General features: G+C 33.3%; 2 protein-coding genes across 2 annotated transcripts; both read left to right on the forward strand.

The window, feature by feature from the left end:
- The first annotated feature begins 53 nt into the window (after nt 1–53).
- LOC146923590 (embryonic abundant protein VF30.1-like) lies at nt 54–3799 on the forward strand. Its single transcript, XM_085708755.1, has 4 exons — nt 54–299; nt 649–1057; nt 2482–2590; nt 2829–3799. The coding sequence occupies exons 2-4, from the start codon at nt 1019–1021 to the stop codon at nt 3488–3490; spliced, it is 810 nt and encodes a 269-aa protein (XP_085564881.1). The 5' UTR covers nt 54–299; nt 649–1018; the 3' UTR covers nt 3491–3799.
- Nucleotides 3800–9067: 5268 nt separating this feature from the next.
- Nucleotides 9068–13279, forward strand: LOC146923591 (protein LEAD-SENSITIVE 1-like). Its single transcript, XM_085708757.1, has 2 exons — nt 9068–9317; nt 12345–13279. The coding sequence occupies exons 1-2, from the start codon at nt 9224–9226 to the stop codon at nt 13040–13042; spliced, it is 792 nt and encodes a 263-aa protein (XP_085564883.1). The 5' UTR covers nt 9068–9223; the 3' UTR covers nt 13043–13279.
- The last annotated feature ends 90 nt before the right edge of the window (nt 13280–13369 follow it).

Raw genomic sequence — 13369 nt, forward strand, 5'->3', positions numbered from 1 at the left:
TAAAGAGGAAAAAAAAAGGGTCATATATAGTAATTTGTTGGAATAATGTACCATGGGCGTGAGAACATATTTATGCACAACTAAAATGTATTGCATGAGCACAACTCAATTGGCAGGGGCATGACAATATTTTTCACATGTCTCACTTCTCCAAATTTAAAATGCGTAAGCTTTAACAACTAAACTACTTAACCACTGGGCTACTCCCTTTGCACATCCCTCCAAAAAAGTTGTAAATTTTTATTTCTGAAAATAATTTGATTGAAGTACTTATTTTGTTCGTGTTGTACTTTGATAAGGTATATATTACAATCTTTGGTATTGACATATCTGATTTTGATTAATTTATACAAAAGAATTAATACTTTACCACTTAAATATTAAAGTTTGTAGTAAGTCATTAATTTGTTGTTAATATTCCTATTGGTCATTTTTTTAAGTGTAGTGAGTTAACCAAATAACATCTTGTATTAACTATGTATTGACTGAAGTTCAAAAGAAAATTTAAAATTAAGTAAAATGAAATTTAATATATTTAGAGGAATGAAAAACATATTTAGCCCATGAATTAACCAAACAATTTTGACTCTAAATTAAATTGATCATGTACTTATTAGAATTTCATTACCCTTAATTTATTAAAATAAGTTGAGAATGGTGCCTCTACTCTTGGAGAATAAACATGAATGGTAGCACAAGCTTTGGAGATTAGCTGCATGGACACCATGTGCACAGCAGATTTCATAACTTGTGGAAATAACTATGGCATTACACAAACTTTATAGTGCATGGAAGCCATGTGGACAAGGTAAAACAAGCGCTTTTACACCTTTTTGGAGACAACCTCAAACTTTGGAGAGGGTCATGTTTTTGTGCTGCATGTACGACATGTGTAGTAATTTTTGCATGCAAATGTAACTACTTGTGCATTTACCTCTCTATATAATGGGCACAGTCTTAACAGTTTCATATACACCTCACTAAGCTTCTCTAGTCATCACTTCTTAATAGCCAGCCAATGGAGTTCGCTCATCTCTCGGTTTTAGCTTTGTTTTGTGTAAGCTACAAATTATTTTCTACTTACACATTCCATGCACTTAGGAAGTTTTTTTTTTCTTCAATATTAAGTAACTTTAATGTTGGTTTAAGAATTAATTTGTGAGTAGTGCTATATGGCACGACACATTTGTCGCACCATATGCACGGAAGCAGTATCACTAGCTTTAGCTTCATAACTCATGGCCTTGTGCTTTTCTCCAATGCCACCCTTAAGCCTCAAACCCTCTCAGCATGTTCTATCCTCTCTCTGTCTTGGATTTGACATTGGCTTTTTCCATGACTTTTAGAATTTTTTAAATTTTTTTTTTTTTATAGCATTTTGTTGTAATCGAAAAATGGAAAGAAAAATAATTGTACTATTTTATTTGCTTTCAAGGATAAGGCAGTGGTGATGGGTCTTGAAATTCCAATCAATCTAAAAAAAAATCAAATATTATTGTTTATGTTCTCTTGTGAAAAATCATTCAAATTAGATCGAATTTTTGTTTAATTTTTCAATGCCGAATCAAACCGTGTATATATACTTTAAGGGGCTGTCTTACGTGGTCTCGATTCAATGGTGGACCCTCATATTTTTGGTAGGTTTTAATAAAATAGTTTTTATTATCAATTTTTTCTTATAATAAAATTTATTTTTTATCAGAAATGGTAAGGATTCATATTATATACTCCAATATTTTAATCCTTATTTACCTTTTATTTTTTTAGCGGTAAAAGTTCAAGTTATTTTATTGACCAAATACCTCTTTTGGTCCTTAAAGTTTGACAAATATATTGTGTTAGTCGTTTAAGTTTTTAATGTTTCAAATAAGTCTTTAAGTTTTTTTAAGTTTCAAATAGGTCTTTTATGTTGTTAATTTAATGCACCTATTTGAAGTTTTTATGTTTCAAATAGGTACTTCAAAAGGGTAACGATGCATTAAATTACAACTTAAATGACCTATTTGATAGTTAAAAAACTTAAAGGACTAATCAGATATTTTTGTCAAACTTAAAGGACCAACAAAGGTATATAGCCTATTTTATTAGACAATAAGTCAATAATGCATGGCGGTACATCAATAAACAACTGGGAGCTAGTATTCAATGGGGCTGCCTATGCTAATCCTTATTTAATTTTTATTAGTATTGATTTTTTTTTCTTCCGGATATTAGTATTGATATATCACATTAATATAATATGTTATATATGCTTTGATTTTATTTTAAAGCAATTTGTTGAATTAAAAAAGATTAAAAGAAAAAGTTGAGCAATGGCATCAAAGAGAGAGAAGTTATCTCAAATAGTCAGTCAATCGTACATATTACACGAAAATATTGTCGCACACTTTAGCAATTTTCTTAATTTCTGCATGTTGTTATTAGGAATATTACTTTATTTTAAATCATCATTAATATGTAACGTGAACATTTTTTTTGCAGTTGGCTTTTGTGAGAATTGGTGCATCACCATCTTCGGCTGAAGATTATTGGCAATCTGTTTGGCCAAACACTCCTCTACCTAAGGCTTTTTTTGATCTACTTTTGCCTTGTAAGTACTAATATACATATATATCAATATTGTTTTATTTATGAATTAGTGCAACCCAACAACAATATGTGTCATGCTAACTTGTGCCCTAAGACACAAGTTAAGGTTTAAAAACAAGAATGTTTAAACTTTTAAAACATTGAATACATAATTTCTAAAAAAATATTTCTATCTTTAGCTCTTAGCTTGTGCCCTAATATCATGACTTTGGAATCATTTTTGGTTGTTAATGATGTAGATGGAAGAACCAATAGTCTGCCCATCAAAGCTGAAGAATTGAACCAATACTCGACACTCTTCTTTGAACATGATCTCTATCCAGGAAAGAAAATGATCTTGGGTAACGCTCAATCTAACGAAAAGATGTTACGGCCTTTCACAAAACCAAGACAAGGTGTCACTGATTCCATATGGCTAGCAAATAAAGAGAGACAAAGTCTTGATGACTTTTGTAACAGCCCAACTGCTAAAGGAGAACACAAACATTGTGTATCATCTTTGGAGTCGATGATCGATCATGTCATTTCGCATTTTGGAACGAAAAAGATTAAGGCGATTTCAAGTAACTTTGTCCAAAATCAAGACCAATATGTGGTTGAGGAAGTGAAAAGAGTTGGAGACAATGCAGTGATGTGTCATAGATTGAATTTCGAAAAAGTTGTATTCAATTGCCACCAAGTGCAAGCAACAACCGCTTACATGGTCTCATTGGCAGCCTCTGATGGAACTAAAGTTAATGCCTTAACGGTTTGCCACCATGATACAAGAGGTATGAATCCTGAGCTTCTCTATGAAGCTCTCAAGGTCGATCCTGGAACCGTTCCCGTTTGCCATTTCATCGGCAATAAGGCTGCTGCTTGGGTACCTAATCGATCTGACGATCATCCTTGTGTCATGTAGATGCTAACTAGCTTTGCACATCATATCTCATTCAATAACTTCATGTTAAAACCATGCTTGAAATATGAGGATTTTCCAACTTCATGGAACCCTCATGTTTAAACTGGTCTTACTTTTTAAGTTGTCTATGTTTGTATTGAGAAATGTGATGTGCAAGTATCTTTGTATCTCAAATAAAACTAGTTAGTTCCAATCATGTTGTGTATGTTTGCATGTGCTGGTAGCCTGGTATCTTATGGCTAGAACCGGATATCATGTAGCTAGTGCACTGATGTATGTTTGAATGAGAAGGAAAAAAATTGTGTTGGATATCTCTTGTTTATATATGGACTTCATCATATGACTTAGTTGTGGTTGAAAATATATTAGTCATAGTTAGGTTTGAAATTAGGCTGAATTATATTTCTTATCATACCTTATTTTTAAAGTAACTAAAATAGATAAAATAATGAATCACCTTGAAAATGCATTGGGAATTTCGATCATGAATTGCACGTTTATATCAAACTCAAACACATCGATCAATATAATGATGTCTTACAAATAAAGTCACTTCAACTCCTCTCGTGCAATAGAGAAAAAAAGAAATGATTCATAAATAATTTTGAAGAATCAACTTGACTCATACAAATATGAAATTTGTATCAATTTTGGCCTTTAGATTACCTCTATTTGTAGAGAAAATCATGTCATTGGGTAGCCATTTACGAACAAATATATAGAAATAGTGTTCGCATTTTCAATCAAAGGCTTCGTTGGTTTGAAGGCAGACACCCATACCCACTCATTGCATATTGCATTCTTCCGTGTTCGAGTCCCAACCTAAATTTTCAAAACTCTCATTATATACGGTTTCAACCATTAAGTTAAGAGGAAGTCTTACATAATCACAAATATTTAGGCGCATAGAAACGCAAAAATGCAAAAATACTAATCTCTTTATTATTTTAAAAATAATTTTTCTCAAGTGTTGAGTGTGTTTAAATAGAGTATGAGTTTCACACTAGTGTACCTTAGTATGTATAGGCCTATGATCATCGTGAAAAAAGATACCACAAACTTCGGAGATTGAAACTATGGTGCATGGATGCCAAGTACACACAAGTTTATTTTTTCTTTTCAAATGACCAGGTGCACAGAAGGTTGAGTGGTGATACATGTACACCCCCATGTGGCAATACACCCCTTACATCCACACAAAATTCTGACATGTGGTAAGGGAAAGGGAGAGAAGATGAAAGAGAAAGTGTGATTTTGAGATGAATTTACCAAAATGACCCTGATGCATGGGGTGTACAATGGGGTGTGTGGTTAAAGGGTGTTCATGTAACATTTTCCCAGAAGGTTAGTTAACTCTTGGAGACAACACCAGTACCTACCACACAAGCTTTACAGTGCAGATTTAACTACTTTTGGGGAGTGGATCCACTCCGGTGGAGATCCCTCCTGTTTTCTGCAGTGTCCCACTATCCACCTTTAATTACACTCTCTCTCCTTTTTTGATATTACAAACACATTATCTCACTTATTTAATGAAGGGTCTGGATTAGACATGAGAGAAAACCACAGGAGACAATCTCCTCCCCTACTTTTGTGCATTTATTTAAAATGGACATTAACACTCACCCCCACTATGTTTTCTATGCTCATCACTATAACCAGCCAATGGAGTTTTCTACACTAGCTTGACCACTTACACCCTCCGTTTCAAAATATAAGCAAAATTCACTTTTTAGGTTCATTCATTTAATGATGTATGTGGTTCATAATATGGACCACATACATCATTAAATGAATGAACCTAAAAAGTGAATTTTGCTTATATTTTAAAACGGAGGGAGTATACTTTTGGGTGCTTAAAAATAACGATGATTATCTCTCTTTATTTTTTGTGGGCATATGGTTTTTTTTTCAAATAGTTTTGTGGTTAGAATTCACCTTTTTCAAGGTGAATAAATGGGGTAAAATTTGGTAAATTTTTTAAATATGTTAGGATATTTGGTAAAATTGCTATGACATTTGACTACTTTATTACATTCATTAATATGTGTGCAGTTGGCTAAAGCGACACTCATTTTAAAACGGAGGGAGTATATCACAAAATATGTGGCTTATTCCTATCATGGAACAAGAAAATTACGATAAACATTTTGTTACATGAGATATAATTAGTGGATGGTAATTTTTCCGGCATGAACTTGTGTGGGAATTGGTACATCACCACCATTGGCATAACATTATTGACAATCTATTTGACCAAACACTCTTCAGCCTAAGGCTTTCTCATATGATAATATGAAATATATTTCTACTTATTTATGAGTTATGACGATTAATTTTTAACCATTTTACCTTTGAATTTTTTTTTTACCTTTTTAAATATGACTATAGTATTGGATATTAGATTAATTACAATGTTAGATATCAAATATGAAGTGGTGCCTCATGGTAAGATTATACGTAGTATATATCATAACTTATGAATCATTTTGCTCTTTAATGTGGTAGATGGCAAAACTAATAATATTATCATCGACCAGAGCTCAAGAAATAAACCAATAATACTCTTATTCCTCTCCAAAAAAAAAAACCAATAATACTCTACACTCTTTTTTGAACATGACCTCTACCTTAGAAAAAAATGATCTTGGCTAACACTCGTTCTATCAAAAACAAGACAATGTGTCATAGATTCCATATGACTGACTAGTAAATAAAGATAAATTAGTCTTGGATGACTTTTTACCTAACTAACTACTACAAGAGAACACAAACATTGTGTATCATCCTTGGAATCGGTAATTGATCATGTCATTTCATATTGTGGAACCGCAGAGATTAAGGCAATTTTAAGTACTTTTGTCATAAATCAAGACCAATATATGGTGGAGGAAGTGAAATGAGTTAGACAAAGTTGTGATGTGTCATAGATTAAATTTGGAAAATGTTGTTTCAATTTCCACCAAGTGCATGCCTCAACCATTTACATGGTCTCACTGGTGGGCCCTATGGAACGAAAGCTGAGACATTAATAGTTTGTCACGATGATGCAAGAGGTATATGAATCATGAGTTGCTTTATGGAATTCAAAGTCAGTCCTCAACCATTCTTGAATGCCATTTTATTGGAGTTGTCATCCGCTTCATTTTTCCTCTTCATTACTACAGTTTTGAAGAGTTTTGAAATACATGTTAAATAATTTAACCCACCAAACATCACATTATTATATTTATATTCTCAAAACATTAGCAATAGGAAAAATGGAGAGGGTTAAAAATGAAGAGGATATTGAATGTTTGGTTACTCAATCATCATGTTGACCATTCATGTGTCGTATAGATGCTAACTGGTTGGGTACACAATATCTCTCTTTCAAGAATTTCATGCTACAATCAGAAAATAACTCTCTAGGCTTTCATTTTTTTCCATACCATCCCTAAAAGATCAAAATACTCCCGTTGTCAGTTAACAACCGTTCGAGACTTTTTAAACCGATTTAAAAAGTAATTGAACCAAACTAAAAAGTGCCAAACGGAAGTTAAGTGTTATCCGGCCAACGATACCTGCGAAAAAGAGAAGTTTTTGAAGCGTGGAGAGTAATGTTCCTAAAATCATGCTTGACAGTTAAGGATTTTCACCTTCATGGAACCCTCATGTTGAAATTGGGCTTGTTTTGAAAAGTATATGTTTAGAGAACTGTGATGTGCAGGTATCAGATTCCATGTAAACTAAATAAAACTAGTTGGAATATGGTGTACCTTTGTATGTGCTGGTAGCTTATTCTATGGTCAATACGTTAATGTATGCTTTAAAATGATGATGAGAAAAAAATATTTTTTTTTGAACAAGCAATGAGAAAAAAATATTGTGTTTGGTCTTGTTGATATATGTGCTTTTAAAAGACTATGTTCTGGCTGGAAAAAATTCCATTCTTGTTAGGATATAAATTACAACTGGCTAAACAATTATAGATAAGTTGTTTGTTTTATTCCCTCGAAAAAAAAAAAAAAGTTGTTTGTTTTATTTTTAACTCAAAAGAATAAATGGTATCTCACATGACTTGTTTTAAAAATAAATAAAAATAAAATTAGCCAAAGCTTACACAAAATAGAATATTAACTTAGTTTTATATAAGATACTTGTAATAAAATGAAGGGTAAATTAGAAAACTAATTTTACAGATAGCTTTACCTGGAATTCTAACTTTGGTCTAATATTAACCTAGTTCAAAATAGTTCATTTGACTTACTAAATAGGCTAAACGGGCCTTAAAGCATACTTAAAAGTCCATTTCACTCCAAACAATTTTTAACAACATTAAAGCCTACTTAAAAGCATGTAACAACAAAGCCTATTACGGCAACGATAGCTAGAGAAAAAAGTGTTTCTATTTTTAATGCATGTAATTATTTTAATATAAAAAGTATTTTTTTAATAGATAGATAGATAGATAGATAGATAGTAATAGGCTGGTCTATCAAGCTTAACATGTTTTTTTGAAAACTTAAGCCTGACCTATTTAATTAAACATGCTTTTTATAAAGCCTAAGACTGGACCTCTATGTTAAACAGGCCAGACCAAACTATAGCAGGTCGGGCTGTACGCCCTCGTAGGTCGGCCTGACCTATTCCTAACCCTACCCACACCATGTGAAAATGGGAATTCTTGGCCAAAATCAGGGTGGGTTTGACCATGCCAATTAAGCTTATATTTGATTTAAAAAATGAAAGAGGTTTATATTTTGAAGAAATTTGTAAAAGGAACTTATAATTTAAGTAGTAATAAAAATGATCCAATGTTTATGGTAGTAATTTGTGATCCCATTTTTTAAGTAGTAATACCATGTTTCAATTATTAGAAAAGGTTAAGTCTTCCTAAAAAAAAATAAGTCTTATTCTTTATGGTGGCTTCAACCTTTGTTTTTGGGATTCATATGTGGTGGTCGAGCCTCCTTGTATGTTTGGGCATCAACTGATTTATATTTGTATTAAGTGCTGACTTTGTAAATTTTCCGGGGTCTCTTTAATACATCTTATGTCGAAGAGATTGTTTGTTAATGTTAATATATAGCATTTTTGCTTGTTAAAAAAAATCCCTTAAAAAAACGAAAGAAGTGTCATTCGGTCAAAATACAAAGATGTTTATTCCTTTTAAAAAAGAAAACAAAAGTGGACAAAATCCAAAGCATAGATTCTATATTAATATTATTTTATTTTGAAGGCAAGTCAATCAAAAATGAAAACTTAACAGTTACATGTTACGTATGAAGAAGAAATAGTTCAGCCTAATGAGGAGGTGATTTAAGCACAAGTTGAGAAGGAATTGGACTTGGAAGAAATTATTCCACAGACACGGGCCAAGAGGACTAGGCTAAGGCTCAAATGGTTGAATGGATATGTGATGTGACACTCAAATGGCTCAAATGGTAGTCCTAGTCCACTAGTAAGAAGGATCTAGAATAAAGTCCCCACTCTTCATTACTGTTTGGCTAAGAAGGATCTAGAATATGTAATAGCTTTAGTCTGTACTATCTCATATTGCTATATATGTATTGAATATTGGATGAAATAAAGATCAGATCAGAAAGAAAATTAATTATCTAGTCTCTTATTTGTTTTGGAAAGGAAAGGAGAATCTTTTATCCTTTTAAGCTTTGTTATTCCTTTCATTACACCGTGTGGAATATAATCAGAATCCATTTCCATTTCCATTTCCATTTCTGAAAACCAAAAATGGGATTGTTTTCCAATAAGATCAATCGTGAACAACTCAATCCTGGTGATCACATCTACACTTGGAGACAAGCATATATCTATGCTCATCATGGTATTTTTTTATTTTTTATGGTCAACTTTGTGGTCTAGTTGTTTTATTGCTTTGTTGTTGTGTTGGAAAATTTTGTTTCATTGGTTCGGGTTAATAGCGTAATTTAACCGCAATAGTTTGTAGTTAACTTGAAATTCAGCATGCTGAAGTAACATAACATAGTTGTTGTTGAGTTAAGGAAAATTGGTCGGAGATTTAGTGATCATAGAGATAAATACAGGGAGGGATAGATAACAACAATGCTTATATTTTGAAACCTTTGGATCTCCCCAGATTTTAGAGGGAGAGCTGGTTCTTGCTTTGTGGTGTTTCATTGCTTTGTTGTTGTGATAGAACTCTTTGTTTATCAAGCACTGACACGGACACATACTTGAATATGACACTGGCATATAGACACACTGGTAATAAATTTAAGGCCTAATGCATCTAAAGGTCAAATTTAATAAACAAGTCCTTTTTTATCCACCATTTGCCATGCCTAAAAAGATGACTAATTTTAAGTGGGTGTTAGGAGCCAGATTTTAGAATTAATTGGATAACATTTTAATGGTGGTCCAATTAATTGGATAGTGGTGGTCCAATTAATTCCGGATAACATTTTAGAATTTGAATTGGGTCTAACTCAACTCTTACATAACGGATTTGTAAGGCGATAATTGTCCACCAATTATATAAACACATTTTTAGGCTTTCTCTCATCGAGTTTTGAGACTCTTTAAAACGATTATGTGTAACTTTGTCAGATACTGAACACATCTTCAATGAAGTGTCATTGGCTCATTGCTACATTGCGCTCATGGCTTCTATAAAGGAGATAGGAAAATGATAAGGCTAGTACGGACACCATAAAATGCTGTTTTAAAACTGAACTAGACAGTTCAATCGGTTGAACTGTGAATCAGTACTGTCCACGGTTTGGTTATGAGTGGTTCAGTCGCGGTACTACCCACAAGTTTGGTTGTTTGAGCATTTCGATTGTGGTTTTGTTCTGGTTCAAGCAGTTTAAAACAGTTGAACCATGACCTATATGCCTTGTCAATTTGATGTCTGGTTCGGTTTTTTAAACATTGCCTTAAACCTTGTGGTTTTGATATTTACTCAAGCCTCACAGCCCATATTTCTGACAGATACCGATCTTTTATATTGAGTAGGGATGGGGAACCTGTGAGTTAAGTCCTACCAGGTTGAGATTAGAAGTTCACATTATAGTTTAAAAAACTCATAAATTACTTGATATTTCTTTTGATGATGGATTTTGTGTTATAAATTTGTTTTACATGGAATTGCAAGTCATTGGTGGCACTTATGATTTTTTACCAGTTAGCAGCAGAGCACCAATGAAACTGGAAGAAAATTCCTGTAAGCCCTAGTGCTCATGTTTATTTTACTAACTTTATTTAATTTGGGCATTATCTACCTATATGTAAAGGGGATATCAAATTTTGGTGTAGTTTATTTTCTTCCAATTTTACCCTTCATTTGAAATATCTTATAATTTTTGCTTTATCAAATCAAATCGGTATAAGTTTTAAACATCTATACCTGTACTGTACTGTACTGTTCTGTACATAAGGAGGATACCAAGTTTTGGTACTGCCATTTATTCTTTCAATTTTAACTTTCATTTAAACTATTTTGTTTTTCAATTTTTATGATTCTTTACTCAATCAAATTGTTTTTTTTTAAATAATCGCATAAAACTTTATAATTTCTATTACTTCTTCTGTCAAGAAAGTGGACCTGCATGCCAGTCTTTATAACGAAAGTTTTTTATTCTAGTTATTTCTCAAGGTTTTGAAAGTTTAACCCTCATGAAATAAATTGTTGTCAGTTTAATTTTTCAGTGGAATGTAATGATTATGAGATACCATCCATTTTTTAAAATCTAACTAGACTATTTTATTCCTTTTCACTTCATTCTACCGTATATCACTAATCTAACCATATTCAGGTTTTGTACGAGAGTTGAGCGAGAAAAGGAGACTGGAGGGGTTTGAGGTGAAAAGGTGTGGGATATGAGTACAGACTCTCCATAACCAGAGTTTTTGGAGGGGAGAGGATTCATTTTTGAGCTCCTCAAAATTTGAAGATTTTAGTCCTATGTAGAAAAATAAACTCTTATGTAAGGTGGGGGACTATCCTCCCTTCCCTTTCTTCCTTGCTTTCCTCTCAACACCTCCACACCTTTCCCCTCCTAACTCCAAAATAGACCCTTAGGGGCCACTTCGACGTGGCTTAAAAATAGTATCTAGGAAAAGTAAGTCTTGAAATCTGCAGGAAATCTTAGACTCGTGCATTTCATGCTTATGATTTAATTGCATCTTGTACATTAAGATATAGAAATTACGTGTCCTTTATAATCTGGCAAGTTTGGTTGAGGTATTTGGTGAACCGTGTGTGAACAATTCATCTCTATCACCAATAGTGGGTGAATCTCTCTCAGTCGTTGTTGTTTTATATTGCGCTTTTGTTCCTTAAATATGATTGAACTATGGAACTATTTGGTAGTAGGATTTTCAAGTTTTAAGATATATGTATCTACATATGGACAAGCATACAAGGTAAACCCATACTTTGTTTTGATATATCTACATATGGATAAAAATACAAGGTAAACACACACTTTGTTTTGATATTGATGTTTGTGCCCCAATATTGTATTTGATATTTAATTAAGCTGGAAACTAGCACTGTTAGCTGCACATTACGTAATCTATAGATATTTAGGAATGTATGTATTGAACATCAATGGGGACAAAAATGTTGAGGTTGAATGCTTTGCAAGGCTTTTTTTTTGGTCAAAAAATTACATGTAAGGTTGAGACATTTCTCTTCTGATACTCGAAATTTGGGTACTCGAAAACCATTGATATTGTTGCGTTTATTAGTCCTTTAGTCCTCTTCATTACTCTAATTTTGGAAAATTCAACTTGAAATAGAGTTGGAATCTGTGATGCTTGTTTCTGTGGTGTTTGATGCTGAATTTGTCACACTGGTTTTGCCAACTGCTTGTGTTCAAAATTACAGGAATATATGTTGGCGATGGAATGGTGCTCCACTTTACGAGGGGAGGGGGGCAAGAAATCGGAACAGGAACCGTGTTGGACCGTTTCCTTTGCAGTTCATTACCTGCTAATGCTACCGACACTCCATGCCCAAAATGCGGCGATCAAAATAAGACTGGTGGTGTCATCTTTTCCTGTTTGGACTGTTTTCTCTCTGGTGATAGTCTATATCTCTTTGAGTATGGTGTCTCTGCTGCATATTTTCTAGCCAAAGCACGAGGCGGGACCTGCACCCTTGCAGTTTCTGATCCAACTGAAGATGTCCTTCACCGCGCTTCATTTCTTTCTGAAAATGGATTTGGCGGTTACAATGTTTTCAATAATAACTGTGAAGACTTTGCAATTTACTGCAAAACAGGTCTGCTTATCAGTGTAGGCCGTAGTGGACAAGCTGCATCTTGCTTGGCAGCAGCTAAAGCTGTGATTTCTACACAACTTCGTATTATGACTAGTTTCAGTGGCTTGGCTGCGGTTGGTTACAGCATGTACTGTGTCAACCGATTGGTTTCCGATGTTGGAGTTCGCCGCGATGTTTCCAAAGTTCCGGTGGAAAAGCTTGTAGCTTTACCCGACATAGATGAACCTGAGAACGTGGGAGCGCTTATAGCTTCATCGGGCATCGATGAACCTGAGAAGACAACTGAGGTGACCAAAGATTAGTGTTTTGTTGGAACAACTCTCATGTTCAATTTTAAGCTTATATGTAAAGCTTCTATGTATTTTAAATGTATGCTTTGTTGCTGAAGTTTAATCATCTCCCTCGAGTATTTACTGTTTACATTTGTGCATTTTCCTTACGTATGGAAGATGTTATTCACAATCGATACTGTATCACTGACAATTAAGTTTTATTTAAGAACTGTGATTCTATGTTGCCTAACTTGGATATAGGCATAATCTCCTGGTAGTTTTCTACATGTTCTGTGCTGGAAAATATTTCATATGAAATTGTTTAGGTGTTATTTTTTTGCAGGAGTAATAAATAAT

Source organism: Medicago sativa, chromosome 5 (genome assembly GCF_051527215.1).
Source record: "Medicago sativa cultivar Bolivia chromosome 5, Bolivia_mono, whole genome shotgun sequence".
Lineage (NCBI taxonomy): Eukaryota > Viridiplantae > Streptophyta > Magnoliopsida > Fabales > Fabaceae > Medicago > Medicago sativa.

What these genes read in the sequence shown, in the direction of transcription:
- LOC146923590 (XM_085708755.1), top strand. Translation starts at nt 1,019, where the DNA reads ATGGAGTTCGCTCATCTCTCGGTTTTAGCTTTGTTTTGT. An exon ending in CGGTTTTAGCTTTGTTTTGT is followed by an intron (nt 1,058 to 2,481) that starts GTAAGCTACAAA and finishes TTTTTTTTGCAG; the next exon opens with TTGGCTTTTGTGAGAATTGG. An exon ending in TTTTGATCTACTTTTGCCTT is followed by an intron (nt 2,591 to 2,828) that starts GTAAGTACTAAT and finishes TTAATGATGTAG; the next exon opens with ATGGAAGAACCAATAGTCTG.
- LOC146923591 (XM_085708757.1), top strand. Translation starts at nt 9,224, where the DNA reads ATGGGATTGTTTTCCAATAAGATCAATCGTGAACAACTCAATCCTGGT. An exon ending in ATATATCTATGCTCATCATG is followed by an intron (nt 9,318 to 12,344) that starts GTATTTTTTTAT and finishes TCAAAATTACAG; the next exon opens with GAATATATGTTGGCGATGGA.